Source organism: Carcharodon carcharias, chromosome 11 (assembly GCF_017639515.1).
Source record: "Carcharodon carcharias isolate sCarCar2 chromosome 11, sCarCar2.pri, whole genome shotgun sequence".
Taxonomy (NCBI): Eukaryota; Metazoa; Chordata; class Chondrichthyes; order Lamniformes; family Lamnidae; genus Carcharodon; species Carcharodon carcharias.
Genome location: NC_054477.1, coordinates 149,906,491 through 149,920,746, shown reverse-complemented (window position 1 = coordinate 149,920,746; position 14,256 = coordinate 149,906,491). Strand labels below are relative to the sequence as shown.

General features: G+C 42.4%; 2 protein-coding genes across 4 annotated transcripts in view; one reads left to right on the top strand and one right to left on the bottom strand.

Moving 5' to 3' along the window:
• Nucleotides 1–621: 621 nt before the first annotated feature.
• On the bottom strand, nucleotides 622–12,190 carry commd6 (COMM domain containing 6). 2 transcript variants are annotated; one of them, XM_041199500.1, is made up of 7 exons: nucleotides 12,036–12,190; nucleotides 11,108–11,166; nucleotides 10,376–10,441; nucleotides 10,181–10,257; nucleotides 7,224–7,392; nucleotides 6,403–6,555; nucleotides 622–3,604 (listed from the first exon to the last, which is right to left on the bottom strand). In XM_041199500.1, the coding sequence occupies exons 1-7, from the start codon at nucleotides 12,163–12,165 to the stop codon at nucleotides 3,554–3,556; spliced, it is 705 nt and encodes a 234-aa protein (XP_041055434.1). In that variant the 5' UTR covers nucleotides 12,166–12,190; the 3' UTR covers nucleotides 622–3,553. The 2 variants fall into 2 exon arrangements, with proteins under 2 accessions (XP_041055434.1, XP_041055435.1); XM_041199501.1 differs by lacking the exons at nucleotides 10,181–10,257; nucleotides 12,036–12,190.
• Nucleotides 12,191–12,273: 83 nt separating this feature from the next.
• Nucleotides 12,274–14,256, top strand: part of uchl3 (ubiquitin carboxyl-terminal esterase L3 (ubiquitin thiolesterase)) — a 66,262-nt gene continuing 64,279 nt past the window's right edge. Inside the window, exons 1-2 of one of the 2 annotated variants that reach the window (XM_041199988.1) lie at nucleotides 12,274–12,624; nucleotides 12,758–12,769. In XM_041199988.1, the coding sequence (XP_041055922.1) occupies nucleotides 12,583–12,624; nucleotides 12,758–12,769 (54 nt within the window). In that variant the 5' untranslated portion in view covers nucleotides 12,274–12,582. Of the gene's footprint in view, nucleotides 12,625–12,757; nucleotides 12,856–14,256 lie in introns of both variants that reach the window. The other variant, XM_041199989.1, reaches the window with a different exon arrangement.

Here is a 14,256-nt window from a genome sequence, read left to right as displayed (position 1 = left end):
CCATGCACTCACTCCATCTAGCTAGTAGGGATCATAGGTTTGGAAGATGCTGTCGAATGCTGTATGTAGTGCAGAGGTGTAAGAAAATTAATGTTGAATTCTGAATTGATGTTACTGCCGCTGCGCAAGCAACCCTTGTCATTAGAAATGGAGGCTAATTTCTATAAATAATAAATATTAAAATACAACTCAGTACATGGCTAAGTGTGAAAGTAAGTTTGAAAATGGACTGCCTGTAAACACGCATCACTTAACATGGCAGGATAATTATAAACACAAGTTTTCTGAAACTAGAACACAATAATATTCTCCTCCTTGAATAAAAAGCAAGAAATTACCCAAAGTAATTGTTAAGTAGGAATCAAATCAAAAAATTACAAAAGTAGACTCAAAGTTCCATGAATGACATGTACAACTAAAAGAAAAAGGACTATTCAGCCTCCAAACACAGGCAATAGTGACTGAAATAAACTTGTGCAGATATATACCAGAACAAGAGACATGTCAATTTTAGTCATTAGCAAATATGAGCATCTCATTTGACATTGCAGCAAATGGAAGACAAAGCTCCTTATAACCAAACATTGCAGACATAAAGTAGAGCTAGAATTGCAGAAGAGCTAGCAACTTTTAAATTTATTATTCATTTCATTTTGTAATGATATTCATTCAAAAGAATGAGATCCCCTGTCCAAAAGTGCAGATGATGTTCAACATAGGATCAGAGTTAACAAAGCAGTTTCATTTTATTGTAGCAAAGTATAGTAATGGTAAGTAGCTGCAGTCCACAAAGGACGATAGACATCTCTCTCCATTAGAGAGATAGGCACATCGCTCAAATCCACCTGATCTCATTATCACTGGTACAATACCAAAAATGAACTCATCTGCAGTATTTCCAAAAATTAAAAATTGGACAAATATTTTATTATTTTATCCACCCAGTATATGAGCATAATCATCTTCCTGAATTGTATGAGATTAAACAGGACTGAGAGACATCCCCAACAAGCAAATGCTAGTCACTTGGAGCCACTTGGTACATGAGCATCAATGAGCATTGAAGTGCAGTATTGACTGCTTCTGATAACAATGACAGGTATTTACCCACTGTGGACAGCTTCCAGTAACAGCCCAGCATAACACAGATTGAATACCTGAACGAAATGAAGTCTGAAAAGACTGACTATAAGACATCTTTCTTTTTCCAAAGTTGAAACCTCACTCATACGAACTTATAAATTAGGAGCAGGAGTAGGCCACTCAGCCCCTTGAGCCTGCTCCGCCATTCAATAAGATCATGGCTGATCTGAATGTAACTTCAATCCCACCGTCCTGCCTACCACCGATAATGTTTTACCCCCTTGTTAATCAAGAATCAAAGATCAAAAAGACCCTGCCCACTCCTCTCGGCTTCTATAAACAACCAGCTAGGTGCAACCTCTGACATGATATATCTGACACATTACATACATACAAATGTATATGACCCATCAATTTAATCCTTGCATCCCTTTCCATCTGTTAATTTTGTCAAGGAAGAGACATTAGGACAAAGAACCAGAGCATCAACTCAAGATAAGTAAATGAGGGAGAAATGAATGGACTGCCTGGGAGGGTGGTGGAGGCAGGTTGACTCACATCCTTTAAAAAGTACCTGGATGACAACTTGGCATGTCATAACATTCAAGGCTATAAGCTAAGTGCTGGTTAATGGGATTAGGGAAGGTAGGTCAGGTGTTTCTTATGTGTCCGTGCAGACTTGATGGGCCGAAGGGCCTCTTCTGCACTGAGATTCAGTGATATGCAGCCAGGGTTCAATGAAGTAGGATGGGAGGAGACTTGTGTGGAACTTAAGTACTGGCACATACCAGTTGGGCTAAATGGCCTGTTTCAATGCAGGAAACACTGCAATTTTATGATACATTCCCGCAAATCTATTACAACATTCAAGGTGCTATATAAATGCAAGTGGGTTTTGTCGTTAGACTGCATGTAAAGGCAATGCAGCACCATGTTAGACCAGTTCCTTCAGCTTGCAAGGGTTGGGGGCTGTTGACAGCGATCCTATCAGTGGTCACCGTCACTACCTCTGAAATGAACCCCAACTTCTGGATGGTGGGAACATGCAGATTAATGTGGAAATTCTGAAGTTGCGGTCCGTCCCTCAGAGCTCTGAAACATGGTGCTATGGAATGCCACTTATCAGCCCAAACCTGGATATTATCCAGGTCTTGCAGCATTTGAACATGGGCTGCTTGAGTGTCTAAGGAATCGCAAATGGTGCTGAACATTGGGTAATCATCAGCAAAACCTTCCCCTCCCTCCCTCAACTGGATCCAACAGTTAATTAGACCAGCGAGAACTTCAATTCTCTTTTCCGCTTCCATTCGAAGCCCCTGCACCAGCCATGGCTCAGTTGGCGTCATTCTCACCTCTGAGCTACAAGTTTGTTACTTTCACTCCCACCCCCAGGACTTGAGCACAGCAGTCGAGAGCGACACTGCCAGTGCAGTACTGAGAGTATATTGCACATTCAGAGCTGCCATTTTTCAGGCAAGACGTTGCACTCAGGTCCTGTCTGCTCTCTCATGTAGATGCAAAAGATCCCATGGCTTTATTTCAAAGAGCTGGGGAGTTATCCCCGGTGTCGTGGCCGATGTTTGCCCCTGAATCAACATCAACAAATAGATTATCTACATTGGCGGTTGTGGGAGCTTGCTGTACGCAAATTAACTGTTGCGTTTTTGTCATTACAACAGTGACTACACTCCAAAAGTAGTTTGGTATCTGTGAAGCACTTTGGGACATGCGATGGTCTTGAAAGGCGCTATATAAATGTAAGTCTTCCTTTTCAATCCCAAAAACCTTAACAGTTTGACACTTATGGAACATGGCCCAATTAGTTGCAGAAATAAAGCTCCTCCTTACTGCCAATTTACTTAATTTCAGAATATGATGTTGCCACATCAATCACCCTTGTGACTGATCCTCGAATAGAACTGACAATATGGGGTGCCAGTTAGCAAAGATTTTTATTGTATGGACCAGTGCTCATCCAGGCTTATTTCATAAGACACTGGCAGCTGGCACATTGAAATGTCGATCCAAGGCGAGACAGATTCAAATACATGTCGGAGGTAAAACAAGGCTTTGAAGGCACTGCACAAACCAGTGCCCCTCCTTCAACATTTCTACAAATGCACTTACTTCAACCTATTTTACTGACCTGCTCGAATATAGGTTGCAGCATTGTTTTTATATAACCTCCCACTCCCCAATCGTCATCCAAGCTGCAAATGAGGATGCCACAATTTTTTTCAGGCAACACACGGTTATGCTTCCCACTCCTCCCAGAGCTTCTTCATTTTATAATAAAATGAGTGCATTTATTAATATCCAACAATTGGAAAATAATAGGTATGTAATCCAAGTACATAGATCAAAACTGAGTGTGGGTGCTTTCTCTTCTCTTATGGAACTACCTCCTCCTCCTCTGTGGAATGGAAGTAGAAATAAGGCTTGCTGAGGGGGTTCAGGTTACACACAGGCATCACACCATTTCAAGGACAGCAGCCACTTCCCGGAACTGCTTCGAAAAATTCTGTAAAAAGACAAATAAAATTTATCTGGAGGACAACTCTACACAGGATCCAGTAAAGTTTCTTGTCCAACAAGGTCAGTTGGTCTGGTTATAATTGAGACATGTTGCTGGGGTCAATTTGCTGCAGTGTCTGGTCATTCAGGAAGAAATTCCCCACCTCCTCTGTCTAATATTGAAAAACTTTACAAAATTTACAGCACATTTGGCTTAACTCATCTATGTTATTTATGCTCTACACAAGCCTCCTCCTACTTTACTTATTCTTCCATGGGACGTGGGTGCCACTGGTAAGGCCTGCGTGTGTTACCCACCCTTAATTGCCTTTGGGAGCAGTTAAAAAGTCAACCACATTGCTCTGGGTTTGGAGTCACATATAGGGCAAGGCCAGGTAATGACAGCAGATTTCCTTCCTCAAAAGGATATTAGTGAACCAGATATGTTTTTACAGCAACGGCAGCTGTCACTGAGTTGAGACAAATTCAAAAAAATATAAAGTTTAAGTTCCAGCAAGTGACTGCCCTTGACTTCAAGGCAGTGTTTGACCAAGTGTGGCATCAAGGAGTACTAGCAAAACTGGAGTCAATGGGAATCAGGGGGAAAACTCTCTGCTGGTTGGAGTCACACCTAGCACAAAGGAAGATGGTTGTGGTTGTTGGAGGTCAATTATCTCAGTTCCAGGACATCACTGCAGGAGTCCCTCAGGGCAGTGTCCTAGTCACAACCATCTTCAGCTGCTTCATCTATGACCTTGCTTGCATCATAAGGTCAGAAGTGGAGATGTTTGCTGATGATTACACAATGTTCAGCACCATTCACAACTCCTCAGATACTGAAGCAGTCCATGACCAAATGCAGCAAGACCTGGACAATATCCAGGCTTGGACTGACAAGTGGCAAGTAACATTTGCTCCACAAAAGTGCCAGGCAATGACCATCTCCAACAAGATAGAACCTAACCATGGCCCCTTGACAGTCAATGGCATTACCGCTGAATCCCTCACTATCAACAGCACCGTGGGTGTACCTACACCACATGGACTGCAACGGTTCAAGGTGGTGGCTGACCACCACCTTCTCAAGAGCAAATAGAGATGGACAATAAATGTTGGCTTAGCCAACAGCACCCAAATTCCGTGAATGAATTTTAAAAAAAAACCGCCATAGTGGGATTTGAACCCAGGTCCCCAGAGCATTAGCCTGGGCCTCTGGATTACTAGCCCAGTGACATTACCACAATGCTACCCTCTTCCCCTTAATCTAACCATATCATCTATTCCTTTCTCCTCATGTTTTTATCTCCCATTAATGTTTCCCATTAAATCTTCTTCTTACTCCACCATTTTGTCAATGCATAGTGCTAAACCTTGAAAAAAATCTTGACTCTGGGTAAAACCTCCTAGGTTTCTCCACTCACTTAGCTTGTTCTTCTTTGTTTGGAGGCTTATAAATGGGAGCAGCAGCAGCATTGTGGTTATGCTACGGAACTAGTAATCCAGAGGCCTGAACTAATAACCCCATTAGACAAGAGTTCAAATTCTAAAAATCTGGAATTAGAAGATAGTTTCAGTAATAGTGACCTTGGAGCTGGTGGCTTTTAAAAACCCATCTGGCTCACTTATGCTCTTTAAGGAAGGAAATCTGCCATCCTGACCCAGTCTGGCCTACATGTGATCCCATGACCACATCAATGTGGTTCATACATAACTGCCCTGTGAAGAGGCCTAAGTAAACCACAAACGGATCACCAGCATCTTCTCAAAGGCAATTAGGGGTGGGCAATAAGTGCTGACCTAGCCAGTGATGTCCAGATCCTGTGAATGATTGAATAATTAAAAAGAGCTGGACATTGAGGAACAAAATGTGTAAGACTTTTGTCTCCTTCAACAGTGACTCAGCTCCTTTTGTCAGCTCACTGAAACAGCAAAGACATGCAGGGGACTCAAGGAGTACCTCCATCATTATTCCTTCATCTTCTGCCTCCTTTTATTAAAGTTTACAACAACAGCAACTTATATTTATGTAGGACCTTTAACATAAAACATCCCAAGGTGTTCCCATGAGCATTATAAAGCAAAATCTAATGTTGAGCAATGTAAAGAGATACTAGGTTAGATGACCAAAAGCTACTAGGTTAGATGTAGGTTTTAAGGTGTGTCAAGGGCAGAAAGGAGAGGTAGAGATTTAGGGAGGAAATTCCAGAGCTTAGGGCCTAGGTAGCTGAAGGCACGGCCACCAAAGGTGAAGCAATTAAAAGAGAGACACTCAAAAAAGGCCAGAATTAGATGAGCGCAGATTTCTGGGAGGGTGGTGGGGCTGGTGGAGAATACAGAGGTAGGAAGGGGCAAAACCATGGAGGGATTTGTAAACAAGGATGATAACTTTAAAATCAAAGTGCTGCTTATTCAGAAGCCAATAGGAGCCATTGAGCAGAGGGGTAAATGGGACTTGGTGTGAACAAGGACACGGGTATCAGCTTTGGATGACCTCAAGTTTATGGAGAGTAGAACGTGGGAGACTATGTAGGAGTGCGTTGGAATAGTCGAACCTAGGGGAGGTAACAAAGGCATGGATGAAGGTTTCAGCAGCAGGTTAGCTGAGGCAGGAGTGGGGTTATGGGGGTGAGAATAGGCGATCTTAGTGAAGACGTGGATGTGTGGTCAGAAGCTCATCTTGGGGTCAAATATCGTGAACAGGTTTACGAGATTATTTCCTTGCAACAAAATGGAACCCACTTTCATAAGGCGAAACAGAACGCCTTAGTGCAATCTTCTTTAGAAAAAAATAGTTGGGTTACTGACCTGAAACTGAGGGATGGTCATTTCGAACGATCTGCTGATTATTTCTCCTGTGGGGTCAGCTACTTTCAGCATCATGGTTACATAAGGGTGGTTTAGGGATCTGCAGCTATCTGAACTGACTGCCATTCCCAGCTTCCACTGTAAGTCCACGAGCTTGGAGGGAAGAGGAAAAAGAGGAAGCATTACATTTTTATAAAGAGCTTTTGCAAACACCAAGGCGTCTTGTACATATTGAACATCTTGATACAATGCGGTTTAGGCTTGGTCTCCTCATATTAAATGGCTAATCCATAGAAGGAATTTTGTTGCTCAGTTGAGCCTCCTACTCTCAGTAACCTTCTAATACACCTCTACAGTATTTTAAATCAGCCAGACACAAGAGTAACTGTAGGAACAACAGATGATGTTCTCCTTGGAGAAAGGGAGGTAGTTAACATTTCAGTCCAATGGCCTTTTATCAGAAATGGAAGAAGTCAGCTACGCTTCAAAAAGTACTTTCTTGGCTGTAAAGCACTTTGAGATATCCGGGAGCTTGTGAAAAGTTCCATATAAAGCCAATTGTTTCTTTTCCTCAAGAGATTTAGAAGTAATTCTGATGTTGTCCCCCAAATAGAAATGGCATTGCCTTGCTCTCTCCTTCTGGGTATAACAGAAGCGTCTGCTCTGAACTTTGTACGAAATACAAAAGCCAAAGCACAGTACGATACGCCTTTGAAGTAACAAGAACAGGTCAAATAGCAAGACAACAGAATGCAGGTTTATCCAAAAACACCTACTCACATTGAAGCTTCAAAAAGCCTGTACACACTGGGCCATCTCACCTGTCCAACGGTGAGCATGTGCTTGGCATCTCCTGGTGTCACAATTAGTTTGCCCTGTTCAGTCCACACATGACGAATAACTTGAAGTGCATGCTTGGACCACTTACTGCTGCTGTCTGCTAGCTTCACAACAAATTCTTCAGCTGACATATTACTCTGTGCAGCTGACCTGCCGAGAGAGAAGCAGGAAAGTTGGCAGGTGCTGCACGTTTTCTTTCTGTGCTCATTAGGCATTGTTAAAAAAATCAAACAGACAACGGTCACTAGCTTGATCAACAGATGTGTTAAAAGTTGAACAGCACTCCTCCCTAGCTTGATAAGATAGTCACTAATAAATGCAAAAGGGAATTCAAGAGTAACATCTTTACCCAGACCGGGGTTAGAATATGGAGCTTGCTACCACAGGAAGTAGTTGAGCTTATTAACATAGGTGTATTCAAGGAGAAGCTAGTAAGCACATGGGTGTGGGAAGGGGAACAGAAGCATCTATTAATGGGGTTAGGTAAGTGGTGGTGGTGTGGGGGGAGGGAGGGGGGTAAGAGGAGGTTTGTGTGGAGCATGAACCCGGCATGGATCTGTTGTGCTGAGTGGTGTGTTTCTGTGCTGTAAGTACTTATATGAAAGAGGCAAAACAGTACAATAAAAATCACTTTTTGTAGGATATTCCCACATTGAAGAATTACCTTCTAACTGCTGGTCAATACCTTTTGCTGCTGTGCATCTTGGATGGAAATTCCCAGCCACACTATTCTGAAGAAGCAGGGAGGAGCTGGAACTGGGACCAGAGCTGGTGTTGGGAAGGGAAATGAGAGAGGACAACATGCAGTTGCATGGAAGCAGGAGACATCTAGAATAGCAGTAAGGCAGGGGTGGCGGGGGGAAGGAGCCAATAGTGAGGTTGCAAGCAAGCAGAATGGATCGAAACAGGTTGTGGGTTGGTAAACTGATCCACCATGACAGCTTTATTCTGGTTAGCTCACTGGGATGGATTCTGTTGTTCGAGTCAATGTTTACAACTGGGACTTTCTAGTCTACATAGCTTAGTTGCACATTCCGCATTTCCCCAATGGAGCTAGCAATTTTGTTATATTCCTTGCACCGAATCTTTGCTCAAAAGAACAAGAGACTTGGGCTGGATTTTGTTGGAGTGAGGCATCCCGCAGTGTGCCCTGTTAGGCTCATTTGTGCATATTTTAGGTTTTAAAATTTTTTGGCCACAAAGTTGCTGAAAGTCTAAGGCATAAATGGTGCAAAACAGGCCACAGGGCACCTTGGTCAACAACTGGACAAATGATGGAACTAGGATGAGGGCACTCAGCAAGAGGGGTGCTGCTCCATTCTAACTGCACTCCTGCTGCTGTTCTACCAACTGGGGAGATGGTTAAAAAGTTCACCCAGTGTCTTGTATTTTAACCATACTGCATCAGTCAAGTTCCACCTGTTAAGTGCAGGATCCTAGAACAGATACTTTGCAACAACTGTGTCCAGGCAGCCACACTTCAGTAACTCATATCACTTCTGTGGCAGTTGCACTTAGAGCAGCAGAAGTCAACTTGTCTGATAAAATGCCTTTAAAATAAAAACAGTGGGCCTTTTCCACAGTCTGAATCAATTACACGACTTATTTTGTCTCCACTTAACTTTTATTATTAAATTTCATGTTTGACATTTCCAATCAAATAATTATTGGGCATAACATCATTTTTACTTTCACATCTTCAAAACCAAAATTAAAAAAACCATTTGGTTTAGTAACGTCCTTTAGTGAAGAAAATCTGCCATCCTTACCTGGTCTGGCCTACATGCATCTCCAGAGCCACAGCAATCTGGTTGACTCCTAACTGTCCTCTGACATGGCCTAGCAAGCCAAGTTGACTCTAAGATGATGGCTGCTTCACAAGGGTAATCAGGGATGGACAATAAACGCAGTGACCCCACCCCCACCACATCCCATGAACAAATATTTTAAAAATGACAGTATTGAATGACAATATTATTGAAAACTAAATCAAAGTTCAAAACATTTGCTTCTAATCCACATAACTACTACCTGGGCAATATTAATTGGGACTCTTGGGCAGGATACTTTCACTCGATTGGTTTCAGTAGGAAAATAATCCTCAGCAACAGAGCAAAATAACTTGCAAAGAAAAATCAATTCTAAAAAAATAAAGTGACAAGCTGCAAGGTTACATTTTTGACTAGCTGGAGAAACTCAGTTTTAAAAAAACAGCAGCTTTTTTTATTCTTTCATGGGACGTGGGTGCTGCTGGCTAGGCCAGCACTTATTGCCCATCCCTAATTGCCCTTGAGAAACTGGCAGTGAGCTGCCTTCCAGAACTGCTGCATCCATGTGGTGTAGGAACACCCATAGTGCTGTTAGGGAGGGCATTCCAGTATTTTGACCCAGTGACAGTGAAGGAACAGCAATATAGTTCCAAGTCAAGGATGATGTGTGGCTTGGAGGGGATCTTGCAGGTGGTGGTGTTCCCATGTTTCTGCTAAGCTTAGATTGGTCAGAAAAAAAAAATTGTTTACTGCTACTTCCTGAGGGAGTAAAGTCCAGAAAATTAATTTGCTTGCTCAAAAAAGCAATGGCAGAACAAAATTAAATAGACAAACCCTGGTTTGATCTGAAAGCTGTGGTGCATTAAAGTTAAATCACCAGCCAGAGAGGCAAATTACAATTACATCCATTGCAAATGATCTTGAATTTTACTTTTTGAATATTTAAACCAGCTGTTCCAGTTGCTAACCCCTTTTCCCAGAATCGTAGTAGCAGTTTTTGATCATCGAATCCAGGTAAGATGCATTGTTCACTATTTTGAAATGGTGTCATTATAAAAGTTTATAATCCAAATATTCAAACATGACAAAGATTAATTTCAAAATTCACATTATATAAAAATCACACACAGGATTTTTGAAACTTCAGACATATTTAAATCACTTGCTACCTGAAAAACAAAGAGATAACATGGACCAGCTCCTTCGTAGCTTCTAAATCCAGTTCAACGCCAGCAGTTTGAAGTCTCTGTTGCACAAGGTTTAAACAAAACAATAAAGATGTTTGAGCAGGGACAAAAAAAAACAAAGCAAGTGAAGGCGGTGAGCTGGCATTTAAATTAAATGTCATGAATTCAACAACTTACTTCAGCCAATTCAAGCGTATTCACACCAGGGGTTTTGCATTGTAGGTGTAACATGATCTGCTGGCACTGTTGTGAATTTGACAAACATATTACATACATAAAATACACAAACTTACACAGAAATACAAAATTGTTGTTATCCATGCTGCACTGATTATAGTCAATTGATCAAAAATAAAACAAGCCTTAATTACTTTTTTGATTTAAAAAAAAACAGATTTTCCTTCCTACAATTTGAATCTAATTTGTTCATTTGTTTAAGTTCCTTCAGTGACTGTATTTTTATATATAAAATTGTAATTGTTCAGTTGTTAGGTCTGCAACCTCTTCCTTAATGTTTTCAGCAAAAAAAGGGGATTAAAATGAGTTGAAGGCCGCCACTGTTGTGGAATGAATGTTTTTTCCACCTTTAGCACATGACACAGAAACTTAACTCTGCACTTTGTTTTCATATGTGTGCAAGATTCCAGTGGAAGAGATTTCATTTCCATAACTAATAACTGAACATACATTCAGTAGGGAAACTATGGGCAAGCTCGTGTACTAAGACGACATCCTGAAAGTCACCAGACAGTTCTTGTTGAAGCAGGTAGATTTAACTAAGCTTATCATCATCCGTATCGCCCCTCTGCAAAGTAAAAATGATTTCACAAGGAATTGCGCCCTTACATCAAATCACTTAGCACCTCGTCCCAACAGCAAGTTGTCATTTTAACTCTCAAATTCACTTACCACCTCTGCAAACAAATCCTGGGGTAGTTTGCTAATGCTTTCGACAGTGCTGTCAAAACCTGTAAGAAAAATGATAAAACGTCTTGAGCGTTGCATCCCCGCAAAAAAAAAATGACCCGGCATTTACAGCTGTGGATCCATTGTCTGACGTAAACCTCTACTGGATCAAAAACAAAAACAGAATTACCTGGAAAAACTCAGCAGGTCTGGCAGCACTGGCGGAGAAGAAAAGAGTTGACGTTTCGAGTCCTCATGACCCTTCAACAGAACTGGGTGAATCCAAGGAAAGGGGTGAAATATAAGCTGGTTTAAGGTTGGTGGGGGGGGGGGGGGGGGGGGGGGGGGAGAGAAGTGGATGGGGGGTGTGGTTGTAGGGACAAGCAAGCAGTGATAGGAGCAGATAATCAAAAGATGTCACAGACAAAAGAACAAAAGAACACAGAGGTGTTGAAGTTGGTGATACTTTGTTTTGGATTTCCAGCATCAGCAGTTTGTTGTTTTTATCTCTACTGGATCAATCCTGGCATAATCGAAGCAATAACGCACAGGCAACAAAACACAAAAAGGAGGCAAAATACTGCGGGAAAATACTGCAAATCTGAAACGAAAACAAAAGAAATGCTGGAAGAACTCAGCAGGTCTGACAGCATCTGTGGAAAGAGAGACAGAGGAAACATTTCGAGTCTTGGTAGAAGAGTCCTACGGACTCGAAACATTACCTCCCCCCCCCCTCTCTCTCTCTCTCTCTCTCCGGCATATTTTTTTTTGTTTTCAACACAAAAAGGACTTCGTTTCGAGTTTACTCTCGCTTTAGAAACGGGAGTAACCGGGTCGCAGATCATCATGGTCACTAAGAATCAAGTCAAGGCACATCCTCTGTACTGCACGCCTAGCTGTGCGGAACTTAAACTGTGCCGTCTACACTCACCAGCCCACCCTGCACCTAGATAGACCGGGGCTCCTGCCATGTCCGACAGCGACAGCGCTTCCGCCTTGCCAGGCCGAGGCCCCGCCCTCTCAATGTATCCGCGTTCCAAATGAAAGTTGCTACGTTCCATTGGTCAACGTGGGATTCCCCCCCACCCCACGGGGCCGTCTGCTCCCAGTGATTGGCTGCTCCCTTTTCAACCCTGCCCTCTGACCGCATATACCATCATCACTTGTGAGGGAATTGCACGTTTTATATCAAGTCCCAGATTTTCCTTTAGTGAGGAAAAACGTGCCATTTGTGTCTTTTTCCTCCTTCTGACATAACGTTGCCAAATTGCTGAATTTAGCATTGCTAAGCTGGTGAACTGTGTTTCACCTCCTGCTAGACATTTATTTTCTCCCCCACCTCCTTCCAAGTCGCAAGGACTGTCTTCGAAAAGGTCGATTTTCCCCCGCACCCACCCCTCTGGGCGGAAGCGTGGTTTGGTGGAAGAGGAGAGACAGAGGCAGAGTAAAGGTTTTTTTTTATCAAACTGGAGAGAGCCATGGACTGTCAGCGCTGGTTACCACTGGAGGCCAATCCTGATGTATGCATTTTGTTTAAACAGAAAAGCTGGGCAGTCGAAGCTATTGCACCTTTTGAAATAAGTGCTGTGAATTGCGTGGGCCACTTCTCTGCAATGCTGAATGATCTATTGTTGCTTTGATTTTGTTTTCTAGGTAATGAACCAGGTGAGTTACAGAGGCTGCAGAGGGAGACAGTGATGCTGTTCGACTGCTAGCGATCGGTTCGGGAGCACTTCCACTGGAGACGTTTTGTAAATGTTTTTTTTTCATCTTCGGTGTATAATGGTGGGATGGTTGTTGATTTCCAATAACTAGCAAAATGGGCGTCAGCGAAATAACAAACAGCTTTTTGATGTCTTACTTTGCATTGCAGCAATGTCCACATAGCCCAGGATTTGAGTCGCACTTTCTTCGCGACAGCTGCCATTTCTACCATTGGAAAACTTCACCCTAGTGAAAAATGCCGACAGCCTCCTTTCGCTTCTGATTTGCTGCAGTAACAGTGCTGCTTGGTGTTGCTGTGCTGCCCATTCAGCAAATTTCTGCCTTAACTCCATGGGATGGGACGTTTACCATTCGGTTTAAGCCACTTACAATATTTAGACAGAAATCAAATTTTGGTCCCCCTTATCTAAGGAAAGATATACTGGCTCTGGAGGCTGTCTAGAGAAGGGTTATTCTGTTGATCCTGGGGATGGAGGGATTTTCTTATGAGGAGAGGTTGAGTAAGTTGGGCATGTACTCACTGGAGTTTAGAAGAATGAGAGGTGACCTTATTGAAACATTGTTAGGGGGCTTGACAGGGTCAATGCTGAGAGGTTGTTTTCCCTTGTGGAAGACTCTGAGACCAGAGGGCATAATCTCAGAGTGAGGGGATGCGCATTTAAAACAGAGATGAGGAGGAATATCTTCTCTGAGGGTAGTGAATCTGTGGAATTCTTTATCGCAGAGGCCTGGAGAGCCTGGGTTGTTAAATATATTTCAAGGTGGAGATAGACAGATTTTTAATCAGTGAAGGAATCAAGAGTTATGGGGAAAAGGTAGGAAAGTGGAGTTGAGGATTATCAGATCAGCCATGATCTCTGAATGGCAGAGCAGACTCGATAGGCCGAATGGCCTACTTCTGCTCCTACATCTTATGGTCTTATGTAGGGCGTTGTCCTCATGGGGAAAAGGTAACAGCTGAGTGGGAAAGAGATGGGTTACATTTCATTTCTGTCAGTGAAGTATCCTATCTATATTTCTGTCAGTGAAGTATCCTATCTATATATATATATATATATAGGCCAGGCAATTGAGAAGATTTCACAAATCTTTCATGAAGGTGATGTTTTAAAATTTCTACACACACATAAGAACATAGAACTTGGAGCAGGAGTAGGCCATTTGGCCCTTAGAGCCTGCACAGCCATTTGATAAGATCATGGCTTATGCTTTATGATTGTGGTCTCACCCTACTTCCATTTCTTCTCTTGAATCTCTCGCTTATCAAAAAATCTACCTAACGCAGCCTCGAATAAATTCAATGACCTAGCCTCCACTGCTTTCTGGGGAAGAGAATTCCATAGACTAACAAACCTCAGGGAGAGCAAAATCTACTCATCTCTGTTTTAAAAGGGAGATGCCTTATTTTTTAACTGCGTGCCCTAGTT